A 25,294-nucleotide genomic window follows, 5' to 3' on the forward strand; every position below is an offset into this window, starting at 1 on the left:
ATTTATATTTGTATTTGGAGCTGTGTGCTTTAAGATGTGTTACAGTTTACTAAAGAAATGTTAAAGTTAGTTTGATAAAGAGGCGGGTTTAAACAGGTTGCTCACACGAAATAATGACGGTGTGGTCGAGGGTTAGAAAATCAGTAGTTAATAATCTGGAAGTCTCGAATTTGCACTTTGATTCAAGTTTTAAAAAAGAAAACAACAGTGACCACAATCTTTAATTGCTTGTTGTTCTAATGTGTGTTAAAAATGTACTCGCAGAGGCATGAAGGAACGTGAAGTGATTTCGAAAAAGGCATTATTGATCCATAATGTTTTTATTTTCTTCTTAAATTATTTATTATTTCAGCTTGTTTTCGAATTATTTTTTAAAATATTTCTGCATATTAAATAAAGTTATAATTTTAGCACTAACATTTAATTATTTTTCTTTAAATATTTTGTCGTATAACTTGTCAATCCTGTGTGTCAAAAGTCTGCTAAATAGCGATAGAATTCTTGCCAGACTCCTCAGTAAACACGTACTACACAATTCATGTGGGAGATTAACGACCACAAACAAGATAACACACGCCCATTTGTTCACACATCTGAATTGGACGAATGTAATATACAATTTATCTAACTCTAATACTTACCACTACAACAATTTCTAAACATTAAATCCATGTTTAAATATCTTTACTAACCCTACCTCTAGGTAAGCTTATACCAAGATTGGTATACCCATGTAGGCTAACTCGGAACTAAAGTCTAGGTGAAAAATGATTGAACAGCTGCTTGATATATATATATGTATATATATATATATATATATATATATATATATATATATATATATATATATATATATATATATATATATATATATATATATATATATATATATATATAGGTGAAATTTGTGTGTCTGTGTGTGTGTGTAAATATTGATGTATACACGTGCGAGTGTAAGTACGTGTGCTTCTGTGTTTGTACGTAAAAATGAAGTAAATGTAACCTATTTCAAAAATAGTAAATTTAATACAAAATAATAAGGCTTTCTAAATCATCCCTGATGTTATTGCCCATCATTATTTAGAAAGTGAAGCAAACTAAATTGAAAATTTTTACATCTATTTGGACATTGTCAATTATCATTTTGACCTGGGATAGATAGTACATAGTATCCATTGCGAACATGTTTTAAGTCACATTGTAACAGACAGGGCTAATACTGAAATAACTTCGTATCATACAATCGGATTGGTCAAAGGAAAACTTTCGCGTAACAGTACATTAAACTGGGCAGCACCTTGCCAATAGGCGGGGCATTTTGCATGGGCGTCACGAAAACGACATTTAAAAGTTTAGAGTTAATTATGGCGAGACATTTCTAACGCTAACAAAGCGATTAGTTACACATAATTACTTAATTAAACAACTAATTTTATGGCATTAAGTGACTCATGATTTTGTGTTATAAAAGTCTGAACAGTTTTTTCTGTTTGTCAGTTTTTGTGCACAAGTTGAAGTTATTTTTTCGGTAGCTGTTATAGTGATTTTACAAACACACTTCTTCACACAATAGAACTTGAGTTCTAGTTGGAATATTGACCTGATTTAGTTTATCAACATTTGATCAAGAGTTGTAGACTGCGGATACCAAGATGCTTGGAATTTGTCTAGTTAGCTTTGTGTTGATGGTAAGTGTTCGAAATCTCTAATACTTTTATATGTGTTACTAGACTTTCAGTCGTTACCTTTAATTACTTTACGAAAGTACATTCTAAATATCTAAATATAACTCAATATTATATTTGTGTCAATAGGAAGAACATGTTTGGGGTCGTCCATAAATGACGTCACACTCGGAGGGGGAGAGGGGGTTCGTAATTTTGTGACTATGTGTGATGAGGGAGAGGGGAGGGGGGCGAGATGGTGTGTTGTCACATTTTTGCATTATAAAAAAAGCAATGTTAAAAACGAGTTTTTAGCCGTTATTTCGCTTTTTTGAAAACTTTTTTAATAAATTATAATAAAAATTTACTAAAATAATCTATTTTAGAAAAATATCGATGTTTTAAGAAAAAATCAACTGCAATTTCGAGGGACGTTGTAGGCTGACGTGTTTCGTCATTTTAGGGGGGGGGGGGTCTGGATTTTTTTGACGCTGTGTGACGGAGGGGAGGGGGGAGGTAAAAATCGTCTTAAAAAGCGTGACATCATTTATAGATGACCCCTTTGAACAGCTGATGATGTTCTTTTTAAAACAAATCTATTTTCAAAAGCATTATTTTTTTCTGGCTTGACGATCGATAGGGCAGATGAAGTAGAGTTCATATGTTTCTTAACCACTGTATAAGGAATTATAGTGTATTTTTCCCAGAGCTACGTCTGCATAGGTTCTGGTGGTAAAACATTGAGTTTAACGGTACTGGTAAAAGAACAGTTTATTATAGACCAGATTTTTTATCATCACTAACACAGACTGCGTTGGGGGGGGGGGGGGGGGGCATGTGGCTAGTCTGGGAGAAGGGGGGGGTGTAAGAGCGTGTTATCCTCTATCCCCCCCCCCCCCCCCAAACCAGCAGACATGAGAAAAACCTTTTGTAATAGTCAATACAAACATGAGCTCATGAGCATCAGTTAAACAGTGCTTATGTAATGTTTTGGTAGTAAGCAATCATCATACACACATGACTAGGCTAAATACAATGACACAAGCGAGATTGTTATTCACCTTGCTTGCTATCCGCCTCTTCTAACAAACGCTTTTGATCATGTATTGATTAACACTAACATACAATTTGTTGTTTGTTGCTAAAGGCTGTAAACTTTTTTCTTCTACAGCCTCTTCTGTGCCAGGCAGGTACGTATACTGGCATGTTGCACACGTGCATATATATATATATATATATATATAGCCTCCTATCTATAAATTATAGGTACATTTTGTTTAAAACTCATCCAGCTAATTTAACATCCTCGTATTTAAAAATCTACTCAAACAAATTCCCTTTGTTATATTTTTGTTAGATTTTTTTTTTCATAATACTTTTCGATCCCCATATTTTAATCTTTACATTTTAGCAACCTGTTTAGTCCACATACTATTTTTTTAATCACCTCTTCTTTGTATATATTAGTAGCACTGATTTACACCCCCCCCACCCCACTTAACTTTATACATCTCGTCCATAGCTCTACCTGCACTGAAGAAACAATCGATCGTCGATAATGGAGATCACGTGTTAAGTAAGACTTCATCGATAATCGATTTTATTTAACTATACCTAAGTCAGAAGGAAATTGATTATTAGATTTTTGCAAGGCCATTTATCTCGGCAATTTACTTTTTGTTTAAAGACGCATATTTCATTTTACAACCCAATAAGGTATTATATTCTCTTGCTGCAGTTTGTAACCAACAACCTATAGAGCTAGGCATCGTATTAGATGCCTCGTCGTCCATCAACGACCAAGATTTTGGGGCTGCCAAAAGTTTTCTGCAAGACTTTGTCAAACAGTACAACGTAGACGGCGGCTATGTGCGGGTATCTCTTATCGTGTACGGCAATGGGGTCTACACACAGGTAATGAGATAATTAGTGCACGAGGCGAATGAGGTAATTTATACATGGGGTATTGAGATAATTAATGCAGGGCGTAATGAAAATTTAATGGCTTGACTTAGTCCTTATGGAACATAGGGTTTCCAATTTAATTCATGGAGGTAATGAAATAAACTATAATAAATACACCTGTTACAACAATTAATACAGTGGGTAATGACACAGTTTTAATACACGGAGTTAATGAGATAATATTAGTAATACAAGGGTGGGGGTGGAGGTAATGAAATAATTAATGCATATGGGTAATGAAATAATTAATACACGGAGGCAATGAATTAATTATATAGACGGGGTTAATGAAATAATTAATACACTGAGGTAATGAAATAATTAATACACAGAAGTAATCCAATATTTAATTAAGTGGAAGATTAAAATATTTATATCCCATGCTTCCAACAATGTAACCCAGGATGCGTTTAACTTGGGAACATACAAACGACTTGATGACATAGTGGCGGCCATTGGGGCAATTAGGCACCGCTACGGTGGACGAACGGACACAGGGAAGGGCATCAAATACATGTACCAGAGTCAACTAGCCAATCACCTGACCAGACCCAACGTGCCAAAAGTCTGCGTCGTCTTGACGGACGGAAACTCCCAGGAGTAAGTGATGATCTGTCTAGAGAATGTTCTGGTATCTTTAGTCTGCTCAAACTGTGTCCCTGGCCGCCTGTGATTGGTATATTGTTATTTAGATTGTGATCTTCTTCTTGGCTCTTTTAAACGGAGTTTGAATTGGCTGCTTGTTGTCTAATTCGACCAGCACAGAACATGGCCATTTTTTTTAACCTAGAAAAGTTCAGAAAATTGTTCGATTTGTTTGCCCAAATAAGTTCATAAAATGGTCAGGTTTTGATTAAACATGTCTAGAACATGTACTTTCTTGTCTTGTTAAACGGGTCTTTACCATGATGTTCTCAGCATGTTTTTATCCTCGGTTACAATATTGGTGACAGATGCTTTGAGTTTGTTTTCATTAACATCGTGTATTCGACTGATTACATTTTAAACATGAGGTTATTCGACTAAATCATTGTGTTATGATATCTTTTATGATTTATATGTTTAATTATTATTCACATACGACCACTTTGAGAAAGCTTATTGGAAAAAAATGCGTAGCTACATTGACGTAACTTGTATGCAACAATAGTGCTTGCCTCGTTTTCTATTATTTTCTGATCACACAAAGAAGTTCGGTCTCATGTCTTATGGTAGTTTAGTGTCATCATAATTTCCTCTACTGAATTTTTAGTTCGATGAGTTTAGGTGCCGACTCCACGTATAAATGACTTTATTTTTAGTTTTTTGTTTTGAGACAAGTTGCCGTAGCTTGTGTTTAATTCGAGAAAAGGGAGAAGGGTATTTTCCGTTGCACCATTTATTGTTACCGTATCACTTTGTAGTGAAGATATTACCAAGCAAGAAGCCGAGATCGCAAGAAACCAAAACATCACTATGTACGCCATTGGTGTGGGCCCAACCGTCAAAGAAAGAGAGCTGCTCAACATCGCAGGGGACAAGTCACGTGTCTCCCGTGTAGACAAATATGCGGAGCTGAGCCAGATCAAACAAGAGCTGGCCTACAAGACGTGTGAGAGTGAGTACACTGAAGTTATTACATTTTGTACCACCTCTGAATTTATAACATTTTGGGCAATTCCCCTGAGTTCATTGAATTTACAACAAAATCAACCCCATAAAGTTCACTGAAATTATGACATTTTTGTCACATTCCCACTAGTACACTAATATATTGCCAAGTGCCTCTTTCGCCTTTTTAAAATGTGTTAAGAATAAATATACTGCTGCCTACATGATTTATAACTTCACGCACGTCATGTGCTGACACCAATACATTCTCGTACAATAAATATTACATTGAATTTCATGTTATGCGGATACAGAGCTTGAGTTAAATTAGGCAATTTTTCACATCGACGAAGCTCATAGATGTCAATAAAAATAAAGGGTCCTAGGACCTTTGACCACAGGTGCTTTGACCATAGGGGGTTTGACCATAGGGGGTTTGACCACAGCGGAGCTTTGACCATAGGGGCTTTGACCATAGGGGGTTTGACCACAGCGGGGCTTTGACCATAGCGGTGCTTTGACCATAGGGGGTTTGATCATAGGGGGTTTGACCATAGGGGGTTTGACCACAGGTGTTTTCTCAGCAGAGGGTCTTTGATCATAGGTGGTCTATCAACGGGTGTTTGATCACAAGCGCTGTGTCCGGCTTTGATCATAGGTGTTTTGTCCACATAGGGTCTTTGATCTCAGGTGGTTTGTCCAATGCTGTCCATATATGGTAAGGATTTATTTTAAAAGTTGCTAAATTATATTTTAAATTTCGACATGATGTAATAATATGGTCAAACAGATGTACTGACATATTTGCGTGCTATAGCACATCTGTCATTTAGTTAACCATTTTATGTATTACATCTTTGACTATATTGTTGGCAAGTTTTGTATCATTTTTTATCCTTTATATATGATATGTATTTTCAAGTACTTCTACATTATTTATTTGTGAAACTTGTTATATGTCGCATTATTTGTGTTTCATTTATATTTAAAATAAATCTATGAGGTCTAGCGCCAGCCTTTATGTGGAGACTAAAATATAATTCTTGGCTTTTTTAAATACATGTTAATTTCTATTAACGTACTCTCAGGAAACATGTATAAAATCGTGTTAATTGTATCACACCTATGACCAAAGCTGGATACAGCGCTTGTGATCAAACACCCGTTGATAGACCACCTGTGATCAAAGACCCTCTGCTGAGAAAACACATGTGGTCAAACCCCCTATGGTCAAACACCCTATGATCAAACCACCTATGGTCAAAGCACCGCTATGGTCAAAGGCCCGCTGTGGTCAAACCACCTATGGTCAAAGCCCCTATGGTCAAAGCTCCGCTGTGGTCAAAGCCCCTATGGTCAAACCCCCTATGGTCAAAGCACCTGTGGTCAAAGGTCCGCGCACCAAATAAAGGTTTTTGGTATGGCCAGGATTTGGTTATAAGTAGATTCCATGCAGAGGCGTAGCAAGGGGGGGGGGGGAGGGCGATTCGCACCGGGTGACACCATTTAGGGGGGGGTGACACCAAGGCAAAAAAGAGCAAAATATATAGAGAAAAACTTGAGGGGGGGGGGGGTGCAAATCGAAAGTTCGATGGGGGTGCAAATCGAAAATTTGAGGGGGAGGGGTGCAAATCGAAAATTTGAAAGGTTGTCCTTGCGAAGGGTCGCTACGCCTCTGGAGGGGGGGGGGGGGGTGACACCATTAAGTGCCGCACCGGGTGACACCCGACCTCGCTACGCCACTGATTCCATGTGAGGCCTAATCTAGATTCACCTCAAATAAACGTTTACTGTCACTAACGCAACCCCAGTCTTACTTATGGCATTGACTTTTGACTTTTCTTTTAACCACACTTGTGTACACATAATTATAGCTTACAAGTTGAGATACAATGTGTTATTTCTTGATACTCAACAGAGGTAGAGAAACCTACAACCACACCACCGCCACAAGACGAAGGTAAAGCTCAATTTATTCCGTGTAAAAAACTTCATACTTAGATTCAGCTTTTTAACGTTTCCAGTCATATTTAATGTCAATGTCACTGACCTGGTATATGTCAGCGACATCGACATGACATCTTTAATGTCAGTATCGCTAACCTGCCATCTGTAAGTGACATACACCTGCCATCTGTCAGTGTCGCTGTCATGTCTTACATCCTCAGGGTGTGGTGTCATCAACCCGTCAGATATTTACTTTGTCTTCAGCCCGGCGTCACTGGGTCTCGATCTCACATCGTGGACCACCTCCTTTATATCGACCACAATCAACGCTGAAGATTTGAAAGAGGGCTTCAGAGTAAGTCATTAGAAGCTTTTATTTAACAGATACGGTTCGTAGTTAGTACATGGGTCAAGACATAAAGACAATGCAACATGACATTAAATGTGACTTAATTGGTTGCCTAATTAATTTTTTATGAATTAATTAAAATTGTGTCCAAATTAGTAGGCTGTCTCATAAAACTTTTCCGCAATATTATAAACGCGTCATAACGTTCAATAGGTGCGCAACGGTTTTTAGTCATGCAACTCTATTGTAAATAAAAATATGTAAAGTACTAAACATTATACACTACTATTTAAAAACTATAAAGAAAAGTGTGGGTCACTTTAGTATCTATTGGATATCTTTACTAATATTTAGGAAGAAACCCACGTTTTTCTTTATAGTAATTTAAATCATCATCATCATTCATTTGTGGCCCCTGTGGAGCAAAGGGCTGCAACCACACATCTCCATCGGACTCAGTTTTGGGCTGCTCCCTTTATCTGTGCCCATGTGAGCCCAGCTGTTTTCGCCTCTTCTTCAACCGTTCTTCTTCATGTTCCTTGGCTGGCCCACCCTCCTTTTTCCCTGGGGATTCCAATCCAAAGCGTGTTTTGCGATGTTTTCTTTTTCTTTTCTTAATATGTGTCCGATCCATTCCCAGTTACGGGCCTTGATATCTGTCTCTATTGGCTGTTGCTTTAAAGTTCGCCACAGGTCTTTGTTTAATTTAAATAGTAGTGTATAATTTATTTTCCCCTTTTTAGTGCATTATTACATAAAAGCTTGTTATTAAAACGTTTTTATGAATTTTTTTTATTTAACTCACTTCCTCGTCAGTCGTCAGTCTGTCGTCAGTCTTTCTAGATCGAAACGCCCTAGCAAAATTGCAGGCACTTGTAACTGACAGATACGGCTCGTAGTTGGTACATGGGTCAAGACATGAAGACAATGCATCATGACATTAAATGTGACTTAATAGGTTGCCTAATTAATTTTTTATAAACACGTCATCACATTCAATAGGTGCTCAACGGTTTTTATTCATGCAACTCGAGTGTAAAGTACTAAAAAAAATTTAAGTTATGTACTAATGCACTAAAAAGGAGAAAATAACTTATACAATACTATTTAAATTACTATAAAGAAAATTCTGGGTCTCTTCCTAAATACTAGGTATCCAATAGATAATAAAATGACCCATGCTTTTCTTTATAGTAATTTAAATAGTAGTATATACGTTATTTTCTCCTTTTTAGTGCATTATTACATAAAAGCTTATTATTTTTTTTTAAAAATTATTTTTTTTTAATTTTTTTATATCTTTTTTCTATATTTAGTGTTGAATTAGTATCTCGTGCATACAGGGTCAATTGATTATTGTATTTGCTTTACTTTACTTAATCCAGTAGAGGGAAGGGCACCAAACACTATTTTCTAAAATACTCGAATCTGGAGGGATCTCTTCAGTTGGGCCCATTTTATTCCCATAGACTATGTTCCATTTTCAAACCTCCTCCAGCCTTTTCTTCGTCCTGTGTATTCCATTCTAGTGCGTAGTTGGCGATACTTATCCCATTCTTCTAAGCATATGTCCAAACCTTCCCAACTTTCCGATTTTGAGGTGTTTGTAAGTAGAAGGTTGACTCGCGCATTACTGCAGTTGAAGGTTGGAGATTCTGTCTCGATGTCATCTACGTCCTAGGAATTTGTTTTAAAGTTTTATGTATTCTCTACCAAAACCGTTTTCTACAATCAATAGTGTAAGCTTGACTAACCAAATCGTTTCCCCAACCCCACCCCCATAGTTTGGTGTAGTCTCTAACCAATTATCCCTCCCTCCCCCACCCCACAGTTTGGTGTGATCTCTGGCTCCTGTCCCGATGACGCAGGTTTTGACCTTGACGACTACAACAACGTTGCTGATATCAGGAAGCGACTGGATGCCTACGACCGCACGCGTATCCCAGCTCTGCTACAGGTAAGGGGTGCCACACAGGTAATTGTACTTTGTACAGGTAAGGGGTGCCACACAGGTAATTGTACTTTGTACAGGCAAGGGGTGTCAAACAATGGGACTAGGTAAGGGACACTACACAGGTAATGGGACTTATTACAAGTAAGTTGGTTCATCAAATGAGAGTACTTTCTACAGGGAAAATAGATTGATACAATAGGTCTTATTAAGTTGGTTTATGCAGATTAGATGGTTTATACAGGTATAAAGTGCTTAAACCGGTAAGAGTGATTTATACAGGTAAGATGGATTAATACAAGTAAGAGGGACATTTACAGGTAATAGGACTTTTTTAATGTAAGACAATAGTAAATATATATGTATAAATACGTATGGTATATACATTGTTAGTTGGCCTTAGATAGGTGAGTGTTAACTAAAACGTTTAGTGGGTCTTGGAAAAAATTACTGGGTTAACAACAATCAGACAGGTTGATTGGCTTTATCTGCAGTCATTAATGTGAATTTGAGGTATCGAAATCTGTTTTAGTTTTCGATTGTCTGTTTTTACCATTCTTGTAAATCGTGAGTCCGAGAATGTGCTGGCTGCCTCTTATTGGCCGTCAAAGCTTAACTGAAAATGTAATTATGTAAGATTTTAATTAACGCGAATGTGTAATTATTTAAGACTTGAATTAACGTTAATAATATGTAATTATGCAAGATTTTGAGCCTTTTAAGTCAAAATAAAATAGGTAGAAAAAAAGGGTGTTAGCTAAAAAGTATTTTACAGTGAATCTTTTTACACTGTGCAACAGAGGTGTTTACAATATGTAATTAATTAAATGACATGTATTGGACCATCACAATGTGCAAGAACTCTCCTATTAGTTTTTTTTATTCAATTACATGTAACGTTTATTTACAAGACTATATTGCACGAATGTCGATTTCCTGGTTTAATAGCTTTCAGTTTGCTCAGGTTTCTGTTGCACGATAATTGTGATAAACTTTTGAGTCAATTCCTCAGCGTCTAAAGACTGACGCCTATACACCATCAAGGGGAGGGAGGGAGACGGCGTCTAAGGTGGCCGTCATCACACTCACTAGCGGCGACTTGAAAGATAAAAAAACCGAAAAGCGTATCCAGGAGCTCAAGGCACAAGGGATCAAGGTCATATTTCTTTTTTTTTTTTTTTTGTTAACGGGATATGCTCTTTTTCATTTAAGTTTTTATTTTTCGTTTTTTTTTTTTTTTTTTTTTTTTTTACAATTTATGATCTAAAGCTTTTTGAATACTTTTACCATGTTGGGCACATGAAAGTAAGTATTGAACAGCAAAAAAAAAGGGATGAAAACAATTTTGGTTGTCATGGAAACCCCAAAAAAAACCTCGCTATTTTGAATGTTTTTGTATTTTTAAAAACGCTAAGGCTTTTTTTATTTATGCACTTATAGCAATCAAATTTAAACTGCTTATATTTCAGTTTATATAAAAACGTTTCTCACGACAACTTTTTGAAAGAGCTAAAAGTAAGAATTTTACCTGGTCTGAAATATCATACCCTTTTTAGTATTCAAAATTTTCAAAATTTGCGTAATATTATTTACTATATAATTTTTTATCACAATTACCTCGTGACAAAAGTTGTATTTTTTTTCATGAAGAACAACTACTGAAAATATGGTGGGCATTGTTTAATAAATGAAAAGGTAGTAGGCTTTTTAGTGTTGAAAAGCTGCGAACTGAGAAAAACAGTCACAAGTAACGAAAAGTAAATCACGAAAACGCTATATCTGATTAAACTGCAAAGCATATCCCTTTGCATTAATGAATAAAATGAAAGAAAATTCATCAGGCCAGTATACCAATATTAGACAATCATTGAGGATTATTAGAATTAATGCAAAGCGTGTGACTTGGAACATTTGAGCCCATCCCACTAGTTTTCGTGCAGAGGTCCCTATGAGTGAATACCTATAGTGTACCAAAGCTGCTGGCGTACGACACCATATTAATAAACACTGAAAGAATTTAAACATACATTGGGGGTCCCAATAAATTGTGGAAATAATTCTAATTACTAGATATCATATTCATAAAAAGTTGCACTTATGGTTTATTGTATTACTATTATTTTTTAAACGTTTGTTTTAAATCCTGTTCTTATTGCTGTTTTGAATGCTGCTTCTAATGCTGTTCTATATGATGTCTTTGCTTAGCTTTTCGTCACCGACCCCACAAACAGTGGTATCAAGATAGATGGAGTGACCACACTAACGGGATCATCCGCCTCAATGCAGGCAAACGATTTCATAGGCCAACTCTGCAGCAAGTAAGCCCAGAGTAATATATCTTTATTTCTCTTCTAGTTTTATATAGTGGAGAAACTTGACCGAATGGGACAAATGCCCGAATGGACACTTGCCCGAATGCGATAAAGGCACGAATGGACACTTGCCCGAATGGGAAAAATGACATAATGGACAGTTCCCCGAAACGCTTTTGTCGCATTCGTGCAAGTGTCCATTCGGTCAAACGGGAATTTGTCTTATACCTGAGTTAAATTTGTAATTTTACGCTATGAATTTAGAATATTGTCTGTTTTGTGAAGATTTTAATGATGTTATCTTTTTACTAAACAGTCAAGACGATTGCCAACCAAAAAACAAGGGCCGAAGATGAGACTAGGATCATTTACATTAGAGTTTTTATGCATGGTTGTTACAATTTTTTTTTCGTTTTAAATTTTATTCTCTTTATGTTTGTATCTGTGTAGTGCTCATTTAAGAAGATGTATTATATTGTACTAAAGAAATGTTATGGGAGTTGAACTAATGTTAGTCTAAACAGTTTGTACACACAAAAAAGGACGGTGTGGTCGGGGGTTAGAGCATCAGTAGTCAACTAATATGGAAGTCTCGAGTTTGCACTTTGATTCAAGTTTTTAAAAAAGAAAACAACAGTGATCACAATCTTGAATTGCTTGTTGTTCTAATGAGAGTTAAAACTTTACTCGCAAAGGCATAAAAGAACGTAAATTGTTTACGAAAAAGGCATTATTGATCTATACTGTTAATCATATTTTCGCGACACTTAAAGTTTTATTTTCATCCCAAATTATTTATTATTTCAGCTTGTTTTCAAATTATTTTAAAAATATTTTTACATATTAAATAAAGTATTATTTTTAGCACTAACATGGAATTTTTTTTCTTAGGGTTAAATGTTTGTGTAGTATAACTTGTCTGTCCTATTTGTCTAAAGTCTGAAAAATAACGATACTAAGGTATTTGTGAAGAATGATTGATCAGTTGCTTTATGTATGTATTGTTATGTCTGTAAAGTTACCAGCTGCCAACACGATACTAGATTCAAGCTAGGTACCCATCAGAGCTGGGTGAACTCAGGGATGTCATACAGTCAGGTACCCATCAGAGCTGGGTGGACTCAATGACGTTTAAAGACTTAGGTGCGGGATCGGGACGTTTTCTCAAAAAATGTTTCACCAATTGACGTTTGTCCGAATGCGACAAATGTCCGAATGTTAGTAAAATATAATACATGGCACATAGCATATGCATGATTGTTTATAGACCTATTTAAATAAATGTAAATCGACCCAAGTTATGCTTGTTAGCCATATAAAAAGTGGTGCAGAATTTTGTTTGAAGAAAATAATTATATTATATTCATTGAGCGCATTTATAAAGGTAGTAATTAAATGATTGTACTTTTTGTGCGTTGATTGCGTTTTTAAGCGTGTGTCATTCAACAGGTGACAGGTAGATTAATAAAACAATAAGATACTTTTATCTGTGACCTACTTATCTAGACTAGCACGTTTTGTTTCTTTAACTCGTATCACATAAGATTAGATTGTTATCAATGCAGCGGTTCTAAAATTATAAGGAATGTTCTTCACGCTTAAATAATGAAAGGAAAAGGATAAAGCAATAAAAAAATTGATCTAATAAACAGTTTTCATCATTGTGTATCGTGATGAAGTTGCATTTAGGAGGGTTGTCTTCTTTTCTTCTTCTTAATTTTTAGTGTTGGGAGGGATCGAGCCTTATCTGCCAGGGGGTTCGAACTCGAGACTTTTTTTCGAATTTATCAACCATGAGCTTTGCCGACACGACCATGCTTCCATCACAATTAAGGATTACGTGTCAACTGGTTATGCGCCATTGAGGCCATTGACTCCGATTTCAGCCTGCTTTTCTTTTTGCTTCATAGCCTTTGTCCAAACAAGAACAAACTACAAGGCGGCAGTTTTTGATTTTGGAGTTGTCTCTCCTAGAAGAGTGGCTTTCCCCAGCTAACGAGCCTGATCTGCCCGAGGGTTCGAACTCGGGCAGATTTCGGTTTAGCACCCATGAGCTTTACCGACTCGACCACGCCGCCCCCTAAGGGGGGGTTGTCTAATATAGGCCTATTGTTTCTGTAATATTTGATCTTCCTTTTTACAACAGTAGTTATACACAACAGTTTAAATTGTTTACAAAAAGAATGTTAAGAAGAAGTTTTAAAAACCCTAACACTTTGGCATGAAACAATTAGGCTGCGGCTATTCGTACTTCACTAAAAATAGCCATATGAAGGCTATTCGTACTTTACTACAAATAGCCCTATGAAGGCTATTCGTACTCTGACCAATCAGCGCGAGGCATTTTTTCATGCTATCTAGGACTAATGTTTTTAGATCTAACCTTATCAATAAAAATAACCCTAACCCTAATCCTTTAATAAAAATGTAAAAAAGCAAAAAAAAAAAAATTCTCTGAGCCAAAACAAATGGAACACACGCCTAGGAAACAAACCAGCTGATGCATAACCACATCTACCACCCGAATAGTTCCCAATGGTTAAAAAGTCGAGTCTCATACGCAATATAATTAAAAAAAAATATGCACAGGACGGTAAATTTAAAAAATAAATTTGATTGGTCGGCTAAAAATAGCGAAGTACGAATAGCCTTCTGACAGCTATTTGTAATAATAGACACTCCCAATAGTTATTCCAACAAGAGTTACATGTTTAGTTGATTGTTGTAAAGCTGAGTTGGGGTAGGTGTAAATGTGTACACCAAAACTGTAAATGGACTTTGACATTTTGAGATTCGCTGAATTATATTTAGTAGAATGAAGTTCAAGATTATAGTTGGTACGAGATGATTAGCTTCAGTGACTGTTTTAGAAATGGTGGCAACGTTTGTGTTTCTTCTCGTGTGTATCCTTGTGACGTCACGGACTGGATGTTCTCCAGCTCTGGTACTGTGTTTTAGAGTTCTATTTATATCGTGGATCGTTTGATTTATATTGATTAGTTGCTACAGTTAAACGTTACCGTTTTATATAATTAGCATTATAAGCATTATATACCCTTTGTTTAAATGAGTACATGACAATGAAGACACGAGACTTGATATTATTTAAAGTAACGAAAACAACTGTTTAAATTATCGGTTAAAAACACTGATGTGCAATGCATCTACGGTGAAAATTAATGAAAATATAATTAAAGATTTACATAGAAATGCAGACATATTATGTTTGCTGTCTTATTATTAATGAATAATTATATAAATGTGTAGCAGTTGTTCAGCTGTAAATCTATTGGTAACAAGGGAATTTATTTTACTTAGACCAATGTCCAGATGTCCAGATATTAATAACAGTCGAATAGATTTGTTTTAGACCAATGTCCAGATGTCCAGCAATTGATAACAGTCGAATTGATTTGTTTTTAGACCAATGTCCAGATGTCCAGCAATTGATAACAGTCGAATTGATTTGTTTTAGACCAATGTCCAGATGTCCAGCAATTGATAACAGTCGAATTGATTTGTTTTTAGACCAATGTCCAGATGTCCAGCAATTGATAACAGTCGAATTGATTTGTTTTTAGACCAATGTCCAGATGTCCAGCAATTGATAACAGTCGAATTGATTTGTTTTAGACCAATGTCCAGATGTCCAGCAATTGATAACAGTCGAATTGATTTGTTTTAGACCAATGTCCAGATGTCCAGCAATTGATAACAGTCGAATTGATTTGTTTTAGACCAATGTCCAGATGTCCAGCAATTGATAACAGTCGAATTGATTTGTTTTTAGACCAATGTCCAGATGTCCAGCAATTGATAACAGTCGAATTGATTTGTTTTTAGACCAATGTTCAGATGTCCAGCAATTGATAACAGTCGAATTGATTTGTTTTAGACCAATGTCCAGATGTCCAGCAATTGATAACAGTCGAATTGATTTGTTTTAGACCAATGTCCAGATGTCCAGCAATTGATAACAGTCGAATTGATTTGTTTTAGACCAATGTCCAGATGTCCAGCAATTGATAACAGTCGAATTGATTTGTTTTAGACCAATGTCCAGATGTCCAGCAATTGATAACAGTCGAATTGATTTGTTTTAGACCAATGTCCAGATGTCCAGCAATTGATAACAGTCGAATTGATTTGTTTTAGACCAATGTCCAGATGTCCAGCAATTGATAACAGTCGAATTGATTTGTTTTTAGACCAATGTCCAGATGTCCATCAATTGATAACAGTCGAATTGATTTGTTTTTAGACCAATGTTCAGATGTCCAGCAATTGATAACAGTCGAATTGATTTGTTTTTAGACCAATGTCCAGATGACAATCAAGCAGAATGAGGGTCTAGACTGGAGGGACTATGGGGTCATCACCCCAGTACAGAATCAAGGAGCAATGGGTGACCCCACGGACTTCGCTATAGCAGGTAGGTAATTGTGTCGTGTAGTGTTTCAGGTAGATTTCTAAAGTGTCAGTTTCCTAGTGACAGTTGCCTAGTGACAGTTGCCTAGTGACAGTTGCCCAGTGTCAGTTAACTAGTGACAGTTGCCTAGTGACAGTGTCCTAGTGACAGTTGCCTAGTGACAGTTGCCTAGTGACGGTTGCCTAGTGACACTTGCCTAACCAATTTATGAGCTGTATGTGCTATCATCACCGTTTTATAAAAAAACCTATTCACGTAAAGCAAGCCACATCTAACCCTTAGTAAAATGCTGGTATTGATATAAATAACAATGGCAATTTAAATAAACATGCAGAGGCGTAGCGACCCCTCCCGGCGCACGGGGACAAACTTTCGATTTGCACCCTCCCCCCTCGAACTTTTGTATTTGCACCCCCCCTCAAACTTTCGATTAGCACCCCCCAACTCGAATTTTTCATTTGCACCTCCCTCAAACTTTCGTTTTGCACCCCCTCGAACTTTTCATTTGCACCCCCCCTCAAACTTTCAATTTGGCGCCCCCCCCCCTAAGGTCGGCGCCCGGGGACATATGTCCCCGCCCCCCCCCCCCTCGCTACGCCTCTTTAAACATGTTTATAACAGAAAAGTTGTCTATACATATCAATGTCCATAAAGCCTTTAGCTTACACTAAATAAGTCGGTCAATATTGAAGTGCTGATTGCATTCTGTAATTAACCAATCTATGCTCGCCTTGATGACGTCAGAGGAGATGTCCAGCCTACTGGCCATCCAGACCAAGGCCAAGGCCATCGTGTTGAGTGTGGACGAAGTGGCCGAGTGTTGCGATGACCCCGACTCCCACCAGCCCAGGTACAAGGGGTTCGACTGTGTGCTACAGCTGGGTGGGCTGTGTACCGCAGGCTCCTACCAGAGGGGGACGGGCAGGTGTAACAACGCTACCTGTACACCTGTCGCACAGGTAGGTTCTTGTCATTGTCTGCAGTACTTATTTATTTATATATCAAACAAGTATACTGGCGATCATGCAGCCGCGATTTCAAATGTGTACAAGATTTTCTACACAGACAATAGATATAAACTATTATTCTTTTAATTGAATGGTTTATAGATAGGTGAATGGCGTATTTTCAAAATGTATTTTAATAATATTTATACATGCTGTATAATTTAGTAGCCGAAATTATTGACAAATTTTAGCGATTAAAAGCGACCGATACTACAGGCACACACACAGACACACGCTCACACATTTTGAAACTTAACGGTTGATTTTAAAATTAAAGAATAGTGTGTAGCTTTCGTTGTTTTTTTTTAAATTTTAATGTGGTTGTCGTGGTCGGAAGTTAAAGCGCATGTTTGCCAACCTGAATATATAGTTCGGATTGTAGGATTTCTCTGCGCCCACCCTGCTCTGAAGTGTGCCTGCAAAAAGAAAGTGAAAGTAAAGACTAATGCGCATAGTGCTGACCACACTGTCTATGTATATGGCTAGTTGACAGAAACACATGAATTCATCGGCCTTACTGATTACCAGCTCTGAAAGGGCAACTTCACTATTTAAATGTATTTAGTGCTGAAGTCAATATACTTCCAAGGGAACTAACCATGAAAATATTATTTTACAGGTTACCAGTACTGGTTACATCCCCTCTGGACGTGAAGATCTAATGATGGTGGTCATACACAGGCTGCCTCTGGTAGCTGTTATTGATGCCGGAGTTCAGACTTTTACTGTAAGTCTGGAAACATCTTTAAGTCTTTGAATATGTTATATATATATATATATATATATATATATATATATATATATATATATATATATATATATATATATATATACATATATATACGATAAAAAAGGTTGTGAAAGTTTTCATATACCTCTTGAGAAGAGTAATTTTGTCATGTTTACTCCGCCCCTCCCACCTCCCACCTCCAGATGTACACAGGGGGAATCTACTCCGACCCCGCCTGTACTGCCAGAGTTCTAGACCACACTGTCCAGGTGGTCGGCTACGGGACGGAGGGTGGACAAGATTACTGGATCATCAAGAACTCCTGGGGTAAGAGAATTCTTTTATTTATTGAAGTTATGGCCCTTTTAAAGATTCTTCGATTCCTATTTAATTTTAAAGAACAAATTTTGAGTCAGTATTAATGCCTTTTTCGGAGATTAATTAAAAGTTAAAACGAATGTGGCAACACAAAATAAACACACAAAAACGAATACGACAACAGCAAACGCAGCACTAAAACCACGAATATTTAATTATATGTTCGTTAAGTACATATCAAGTTCTTCTATCACAAAAACAAAACAACTGGAATAAAAGAAAAGTTTAAACAGGTCTGTAAAAAGTGCGTGTTTGGAACATAGGTGAGTAAACTCGGTCCTATTGGGTGCCTGACATATCGGTAGGAAGGGTCACGTAATATTATTTTATATTCCATGTCACCTCTATGTCGAGCCTCAGACTCTAGTGCACAAAAGTGCTGTATGATTTATAAGACTTAAAGGTTAAATATTTGTTTTTTTTTTGTAGACACTGCGCAAAACAAAATTACTTGAAACAACGTTTGAATAAAGTTTATTGTTGTGTTTAATGAGTAACTTACTTAAAACATAGACGTATGCAGATCTTCTGGTTAGGGGGAGCGGCGAGTCGACAAAAAGACGCATACACCCACACACACACACACACACACACCACACACACATATATATATATATAAATATATATATATATATATATATATATATATATATATATATATATATATATATATATATATATATATATATATATATATATATATATATATATATATACTAGCTGTATGTGGTTGTATTGCTACGGTGTAAAACACTACCAAAAAGTTCACTTTGAAGGAAACGAAAGAATAAAATACAATGTAGGTAAAACATACAAAACAAACTACAACACAACAGATACATACAACGGAATAAATAGCAAGAAACGCAACAGTTCTTGGTTTGTAATCCTTGTAAAACAAAAACCAGTATTCGACACCATTGCTGATTTAATATTAGAACAAGCAAACTACAGTAGGGGAAATAATCACTCTCTTAATTTATATATTAATAGACTTACACATTTAAATGCATTTGTCAAATTCACCGATAAAATGTTTTAAAAATTCATTTAGTTTAATAATGTTTTACAAAATCTTTTACTGACAAATGTCTGCATTGAAAATTAAATATTTTATTGTTATAAATACTAAAATACCAAAGCATAAAGAAAGTTTGTAAAAGATAGATGATATAGAATACGCACATATTTTAGACTATTACTTGTGGAGGCAATTTTACACTTATTGTCAGTATTTTTCCATTGTTTTAACTAAATTTGCCCATGATATTTATGTATGTGGTACAGTATGTATGTCAAGGTACCAACAGTCACATACAAAGTCCACATTTCCCCACCTACGAAATAATAAGTGTATGTGGTGCAGTATGTTTGTATGGTAAGGTACCAACATTCACATACAAGATCCACATTTTCACACCTACGAAATAAATGTACATGCTGCAGTATCTATAATATAACGCTGCTGGTAGTGTGTCAGTCCTTCCTTCCGTCATCGCTATAGATTTTGGAACCATAAAAGTAAACATTCGCACCATGCTGTGCTTTTCAGTGCACCGCAGTGTCTTATTATAAGTATTAGAGTAGGGTTTGTTTATATAGCGGTATAGAGCTATTTTATAATTGCCACGGTTTTTACTCTTTCGCATAACGTCACGAAAATATTAAATACACGCAAACTGCTAAAACGTATTAAAAAGATTAATGTCAAATATCATTTTCGTTTAGGCTCCAAGAAAAAGTGGATACATTTTAATAACATAATAACAGCAGGGTAGAAAAATCAAATTAACTTAACTCTTTTCTAATTTTGACAAAGGAGGTAATTTAAAAATACATTAAACTCACGCTAATAAAAAATGTGAATGCAAATATACGTTCGTCATAGAAGGAATTAGTGTTGCAATAATATAATTAGCAAAATGTGAATGCAAATTATTCGGATGTGTAAGAGGAAATTATTGTTAGAAAATTTTAATTAGCATGGATTGATAAAAGGCAATATTTTATTTATTTTATTCACTGAATGTAGGCCCTACTATTTATTACTTATAATTTTTAATCAACTATTCAGCACTATTATAGGCGCGTCATCACGTTCATTAGGTGCGCAATGGTTTTAGTTATGAAACTCTATTGTAAATTTTTAAAATTTAAAGTACTGGAAAAAAAAATGCGTAAATGGATAAAGTGAAATATTGTATATATTATGGATACTGCCTATTATTTATACTGTTTTCTAATTATTATTCTATCTTTCGGGTTTTATAGGAGAGGCGTAGCGAGGGGGGGGGGGCATATGTCCCCGGGTGCCGACCTTAGGGGGCGCCAAAGTGGGTTGGAAAAAATTTGCGAGCGGGGAGGGGAGTGGTGGAAATCGAAAGTTTTAGGGCGGGGGTGGGGGGGGGGAAGGAGTGCAAATCGAAAGTTTGAGGGGGGTGCAAATCACCGGAAAGGGCGCGATTTGGCGCTACGGGCTAGACTGTGAGCAATATACCTTTATGATTGCAATCAAATTGTGTTTATGTTATGAGTGTTGTGTTTGTTTTTTCGTTTTTTTTTTTTTTTTTTTTTGCGTTCGTTTGTGTTGTGTTTAGTTTTGTTCTGTTGGTACATTTAAAAAAGAATTACCGTGGCGGAGCACGGGATGCAGCTAGTCTTTGTATGTCAAGGTACCAACATTCACATACAAGGTCTACATTTCCCAGGTGTGAACTGGGGAGAGCAGGGCTACATGAGACTTGCACGAGGTCAAAATATGTGTGGCATCGCGTCTTTGGTCTTCTACCCCATCAACAAGTGAGTGGACCCCACTGACATGTGGGCAATGACGTCACTGACATGTGGGCAATGACGTCACTGACATGTGGGCAAGGACGTCACTGACATGTGGGCAATGACGTCACTGACATGTCAGCCAAACGTCACGGAGAGAGATGTCAGATCCGCTACAGTCAAGTAAAATGTCACCAGTGTTTGTTTGACGGAAGTTAATCATAAAATCGCAATATAAACTATCTTTAACAAGCTCGTATATTTTATTTGTTATTTCTTTTAAATAGCTTTCTCCTTTGGTTATTCTTCTCATCTGAACTATAGAAAATCTTAACTGTAGTTTATGTGGATTTACGATTACGCATTTAAAAATATATTTTAAAATAATCCCTAAAATACAACCATCCAATAAAAATGAAGAATACACTTACATTTACATTATATTGCATGCAATGTTGCGAGAGGTGTGTATTTTGATTTGTGTCAAAACATTATCTTTTCTCTAAAATTTCAGTAGCATGAGCGATATAAGAGCAATATTTGAAAATATTAATTAGATTTAGTAAATAAATCGTTTTACTAAATTAACTAATTCTTATTTCTCCTATTTCTGAAAATATGAAATGTGCGGTTATTAAAATCATATTATAATTAATAATGGGTGTTATAATTACCATTCTTTTCTTATCCAAAGAAGCTAACATCAATTTTATTTTGTTTATTTTAGTATGTGATTTAAATTAGGGCTTTTCCATTTAGATGTGAAGATAAGAATTTAAATTTTCGACCGCCATTTACCTCCCCTTGTCAATATTTGTCAAACCCTCTGAACACTCAGAAATTATGTAACGTTTATTCAGGGTTGTCGTGATATATTTGATCCTAAGATTATTTGTCAGTAAGACCATTAGTCCGTGAGATATTTTGTCTGGGTTATTTTTTTTAAAAATGATGACTTTTCTCAGACAACTGAACAAAATCTTGATAAATTGAAATCAATCATTTTTTGTTGTATGTCAAACGATATTACGCAAGATCCAAATTTGAACGGTCTATATGTGTATTTTCAAATTAATTTAGTTTAAGTAATTTGATAATTGTTTCCGTTCACAACATTACCAGTAGTAGATTTGCAAGCAATATTTATGTGCAATACTTTGATATCCTATAGAATCAAAGAGAAAAAACTAGTTTAAAAAAAAAGGAAACAAAACTGGTTCCAAGGAGAATTAGTTAAAAATAGGCACAGTATATAAAAACTATAAAGGAGTATTTTTAAATAGACACAATTAAAAAAAAATAGATTTAAAAAAAGACCAATTGCTTGTAAAATATGATTATTTCTTTTCGACAGCATTTTTCGCACACTTTTTCAATAAAAATACAATTGACTGTCGTGGCTTCTGTCTTAATATCGTATAATTGGTAACACGAACAAGTTAATTTAATTTAATATGTATCACGACAACAAAATAATCAGCAGTGTACAACTGCTCCTGGATTAGGATACTTCAGCCACACAGCTTTTCTATATTAATTAAATAAATAAACAATTCACGACAGAGCAGAAGTGTGTTTAGGCGGGAGTCGCAAACTTGGTAGAGCCACAGCAGATGTGATTTCCTAGTCCACACCTTGCCAGAATCATTGTGTTAAAAACTCTAAACTTTGAGCTCATCTTCAGGTAGATGAAGAAGTTCAATATCGAAGAGGCTGAGCCGACTAAAAAGAACAGAGAAAAGCTACCGAAAAAAATATTTTCAAACCGCCCACCAACATTGTAATCAGTCACCGCTATAACTGCAGATATCCCTACCACGCCAGGCAGGGAGGTAACTATGAAAACCACGGATATCAAAATCACCATTTTTACCACCCGTTTATCGCGAGTCGACTGAATCGATACTGTCTGTGAATTTTTCCACACGTTGTTCTTTACAAAAGATCGAATTAACCCACAAGAAAACACGATTACGATTACAAAAGACGATATCTCAGTAACAACGTTCACAGTTTTCGAGATGTTTTCTAAAGCGTAGCCGTTATCGTAATAAACGAATCCGACTACCGTGTGATTTAAACTTGGACGATTCTTCTCCCCGACTCCAGATCCAATAAACGCTGGTATCGTGCTGGCGATCATGAAGATATAAATACCGACTACGATTACTACCGTTTTGTTTCGAGTTAAGATTGTCCTGACGTTAAAGGGGAGAGCAACACACAGAAACCTCTCGAAGGTGATGAAGGCCGTTGTGAGCGCGGAGATGCGAATGAAGCTCATGTGGGGCCAGCCAAACACCATGTACTTGACCTCCAGGATGTCCACGAAGGGGAATTCCCGCAGCAAGAGGGGGTTGTAGCTGACTCCCTCCCACATCAACGTCCACATCACCACAGCGTCAGACAAGGACAGGCTGATGAGAGGGATGTTGGTTCTGTCCGTGAAGCCGATGCGAGCGAAGATAACGATGTTGATGATGTTGAGGATGAAGCCGATGGAGCAGATGACGGCGGAGAGGATGATGTTCACCCCTAGGTTAAGTGATGCGAGCTGCTGGTCTGACATCAGGTCCAGTAACTCTTCTGTTACTGAACTGTCTGATACATTTGTCATCGTGTTGTCTCCCTTCTGTCCCTGGTTAAATCACATACAATCTCTCATTTCAGACACACCCAGTCACCGAAACAAGGAAGTAACTCCGCAAATCTTCAAATAAAGTCTTATACCACTGTATTATTTTCCTATATTAACTTTTAAAATTAAAAACAATGTAAGTTTAGGTAATATACTAACTTTCTATGTTTATAAGGAATCCGCCTGTAGAATAATACAAAATAATAACCACTGTCTGAAATGTAAAGATCTATAGTTTTACCGTCTACTTTATTGATTATCTTCTGCCAAGAGCATCACAACTTCTTTAAATAAACTTCGCGTAAGATCAAAGTAAATTTTAAATTGTTACGGTAGGTGTGTGTTTAAAAGTTACTATAGCATAATTTACGACACAGCTTAAATTATCTATTCTACCTAGAGTGATTAAATTGATGTAGCGTCGTCATCTATTTAATGATGTATGATTTGTCGTGATGTCGTGATGTTGTGATGTCGTGTTGTCGTGTTATCTATGACGTAACTCTTGTATTTACTGCCGCTTTTAATTACGCTAATTAAGTGTTTGTTACAAGTAATACAGCTGTATTAAATTTTGAAAATAGATCAACGCAATTTTGTTGAGTCAAATTATACATTTAAAATACTGCTCTTGTTTAAAACATGTTTAGGTATTTAAAAAATATGTTGTATACTTGTTTGAGGGTGTCAGGATGGTCGTACTTACACAGCTTGTGAGCAACAACAGCACGCTGTAAAGTTACGCAACAACAACCAGTTCAATCATATTACTTCATCTCGTCCATCTCAAACGCCAACATTCACTTCTTACTCCAGCCTTATAACGTCCAACTTTCATCCCTAAACACCTCCAATCTCTCGCTCACAACACACTCGACCAGTCGCTTCCCGTGTTACCCTCGTTCACTCCGTTCAACAACACACACGTCAACACACCCAGCCTCGCGCACCACTATATAAACACTTACAAGCAGTGATCCGTCCATCGCACTCACCTTTCATACACATCACATCACCACAACTAGTTTACATTGATATATGGTATTTAACACCTAACAGCATTGTTTATTGTGAAGTATACATCTTAAATCAAATATAAATTACATTGTGTTGTGTAATCACTGACAATAATGTATTGACTGGCATATAGCATGTGTTATTCATAGACAGAAACCTAACTTTGTATTGATGAATGTGTCATTCCTTAAACCTAACTTTGTATTGTTCTATGTGTCATACACTGACTGTAACCTAACTTTGTATTTTTGAATGTGTCATTCACTATCAGAAACCTAACTTTGTATTGATGAATGTTATTCATAGACAGAAACCTAACTTTGTATTGATGAATTTTATTCATAGACAAAAACCTAGCTTTGTATTGATGAATGTATCATTCATAGACAGAAACCTAACTTTGTATTAATGAATATTTATTCACTATCAGAAACCTAACTTTGTAATGATGAATGTGTCATACACTGACTGTAACCTAACTTTGTATTGATAAATGTGTCATACACTGACTGAAACCTAACTTTGTATTGATGAATGTGTCA

At 36.1% G+C, this 25,294-nt stretch overlaps 2 protein-coding genes across 3 annotated transcripts; both read left to right on the top strand.

Moving 5' to 3' along the window:
• Positions 1 to 1,498: 1,498 nt before the first annotated feature.
• LOC131935512 (cuticlin-6-like) lies at positions 1,499 to 12,649 on the top strand. 2 transcript variants are annotated; one of them, XM_059291925.1, is made up of 12 exons: positions 1,499 to 1,688; positions 2,836 to 2,854; positions 3,187 to 3,240; positions 3,403 to 3,578; positions 4,033 to 4,229; positions 5,033 to 5,226; positions 7,138 to 7,179; positions 7,388 to 7,521; positions 9,347 to 9,472; positions 10,479 to 10,622; positions 11,672 to 11,795; positions 12,095 to 12,649. In XM_059291925.1, the coding sequence occupies exons 1-11, from the start codon at positions 1,653 to 1,655 to the stop codon at positions 11,786 to 11,788; spliced, it is 1,239 nt and encodes a 412-aa protein (XP_059147908.1). In that variant the 5' UTR covers positions 1,499 to 1,652; the 3' UTR covers positions 11,789 to 11,795; positions 12,095 to 12,649. The 2 variants fall into 2 exon arrangements, with proteins under 2 accessions (XP_059147908.1, XP_059147907.1); XM_059291924.1 differs by having other exon boundaries at positions 11,672 to 11,784.
• A 1,977-nt stretch (positions 12,650 to 14,626) lies between these two features.
• Positions 14,627 to 21,338, top strand: LOC131935499 (procathepsin L-like). The gene is made up of 6 exons (XM_059291898.1): positions 14,627 to 14,722; positions 16,093 to 16,210; positions 16,952 to 17,166; positions 17,834 to 17,941; positions 18,148 to 18,271; positions 21,031 to 21,338. Exons 1-6 carry the CDS (start codon positions 14,651 to 14,653, stop codon positions 21,123 to 21,125), a joined length of 732 nt encoding a protein of 243 aa, XP_059147881.1. The 5' UTR covers positions 14,627 to 14,650; the 3' UTR covers positions 21,126 to 21,338.
• Positions 21,339 to 25,294: the final 3,956 nt, after the last annotated feature.

The sequence above is a fragment of the Physella acuta genome, unplaced genomic scaffold, assembly GCF_028476545.2.
Source record: "Physella acuta isolate Inbredline_101_S28 unplaced genomic scaffold, ASM2847654v3 ptg000146l, whole genome shotgun sequence".
Taxonomy (NCBI): domain Eukaryota; kingdom Metazoa; phylum Mollusca; class Gastropoda; family Physidae; genus Physella; species Physella acuta.

What these genes read in the sequence shown, in the direction of transcription:
- LOC131935512 (XM_059291924.1), top strand. Translation starts at nt 1,653, where the DNA reads ATGCTTGGAATTTGTCTAGTTAGCTTTGTGTTGATG. An exon ending in TAATGGAGATCACGTGTTAA is followed by an intron (nt 3,241 to 3,402) that starts GTAAGACTTCAT and finishes CTCTTGCTGCAG; the next exon opens with TTTGTAACCAACAACCTATA. An exon ending in ACCACCGCCACAAGACGAAG is followed by an intron (nt 7,180 to 7,387) that starts GTAAAGCTCAAT and finishes TTACATCCTCAG; the next exon opens with GGTGTGGTGTCATCAACCCG.
- LOC131935499 (XM_059291898.1), top strand. Translation starts at nt 14,651, where the DNA reads ATGGTGGCAACGTTTGTGTTTCTTCTCGTGTGTATCCTTGTGACGTCA. An exon ending in CTGGATGTTCTCCAGCTCTG is followed by an intron (nt 14,723 to 16,092) that starts GTACTGTGTTTT and finishes ATTTGTTTTTAG; the next exon opens with ACCAATGTCCAGATGACAAT. An exon ending in CACGGACTTCGCTATAGCAG is followed by an intron (nt 16,211 to 16,951) that starts GTAGGTAATTGT and finishes TGATGACGTCAG; the next exon opens with AGGAGATGTCCAGCCTACTG.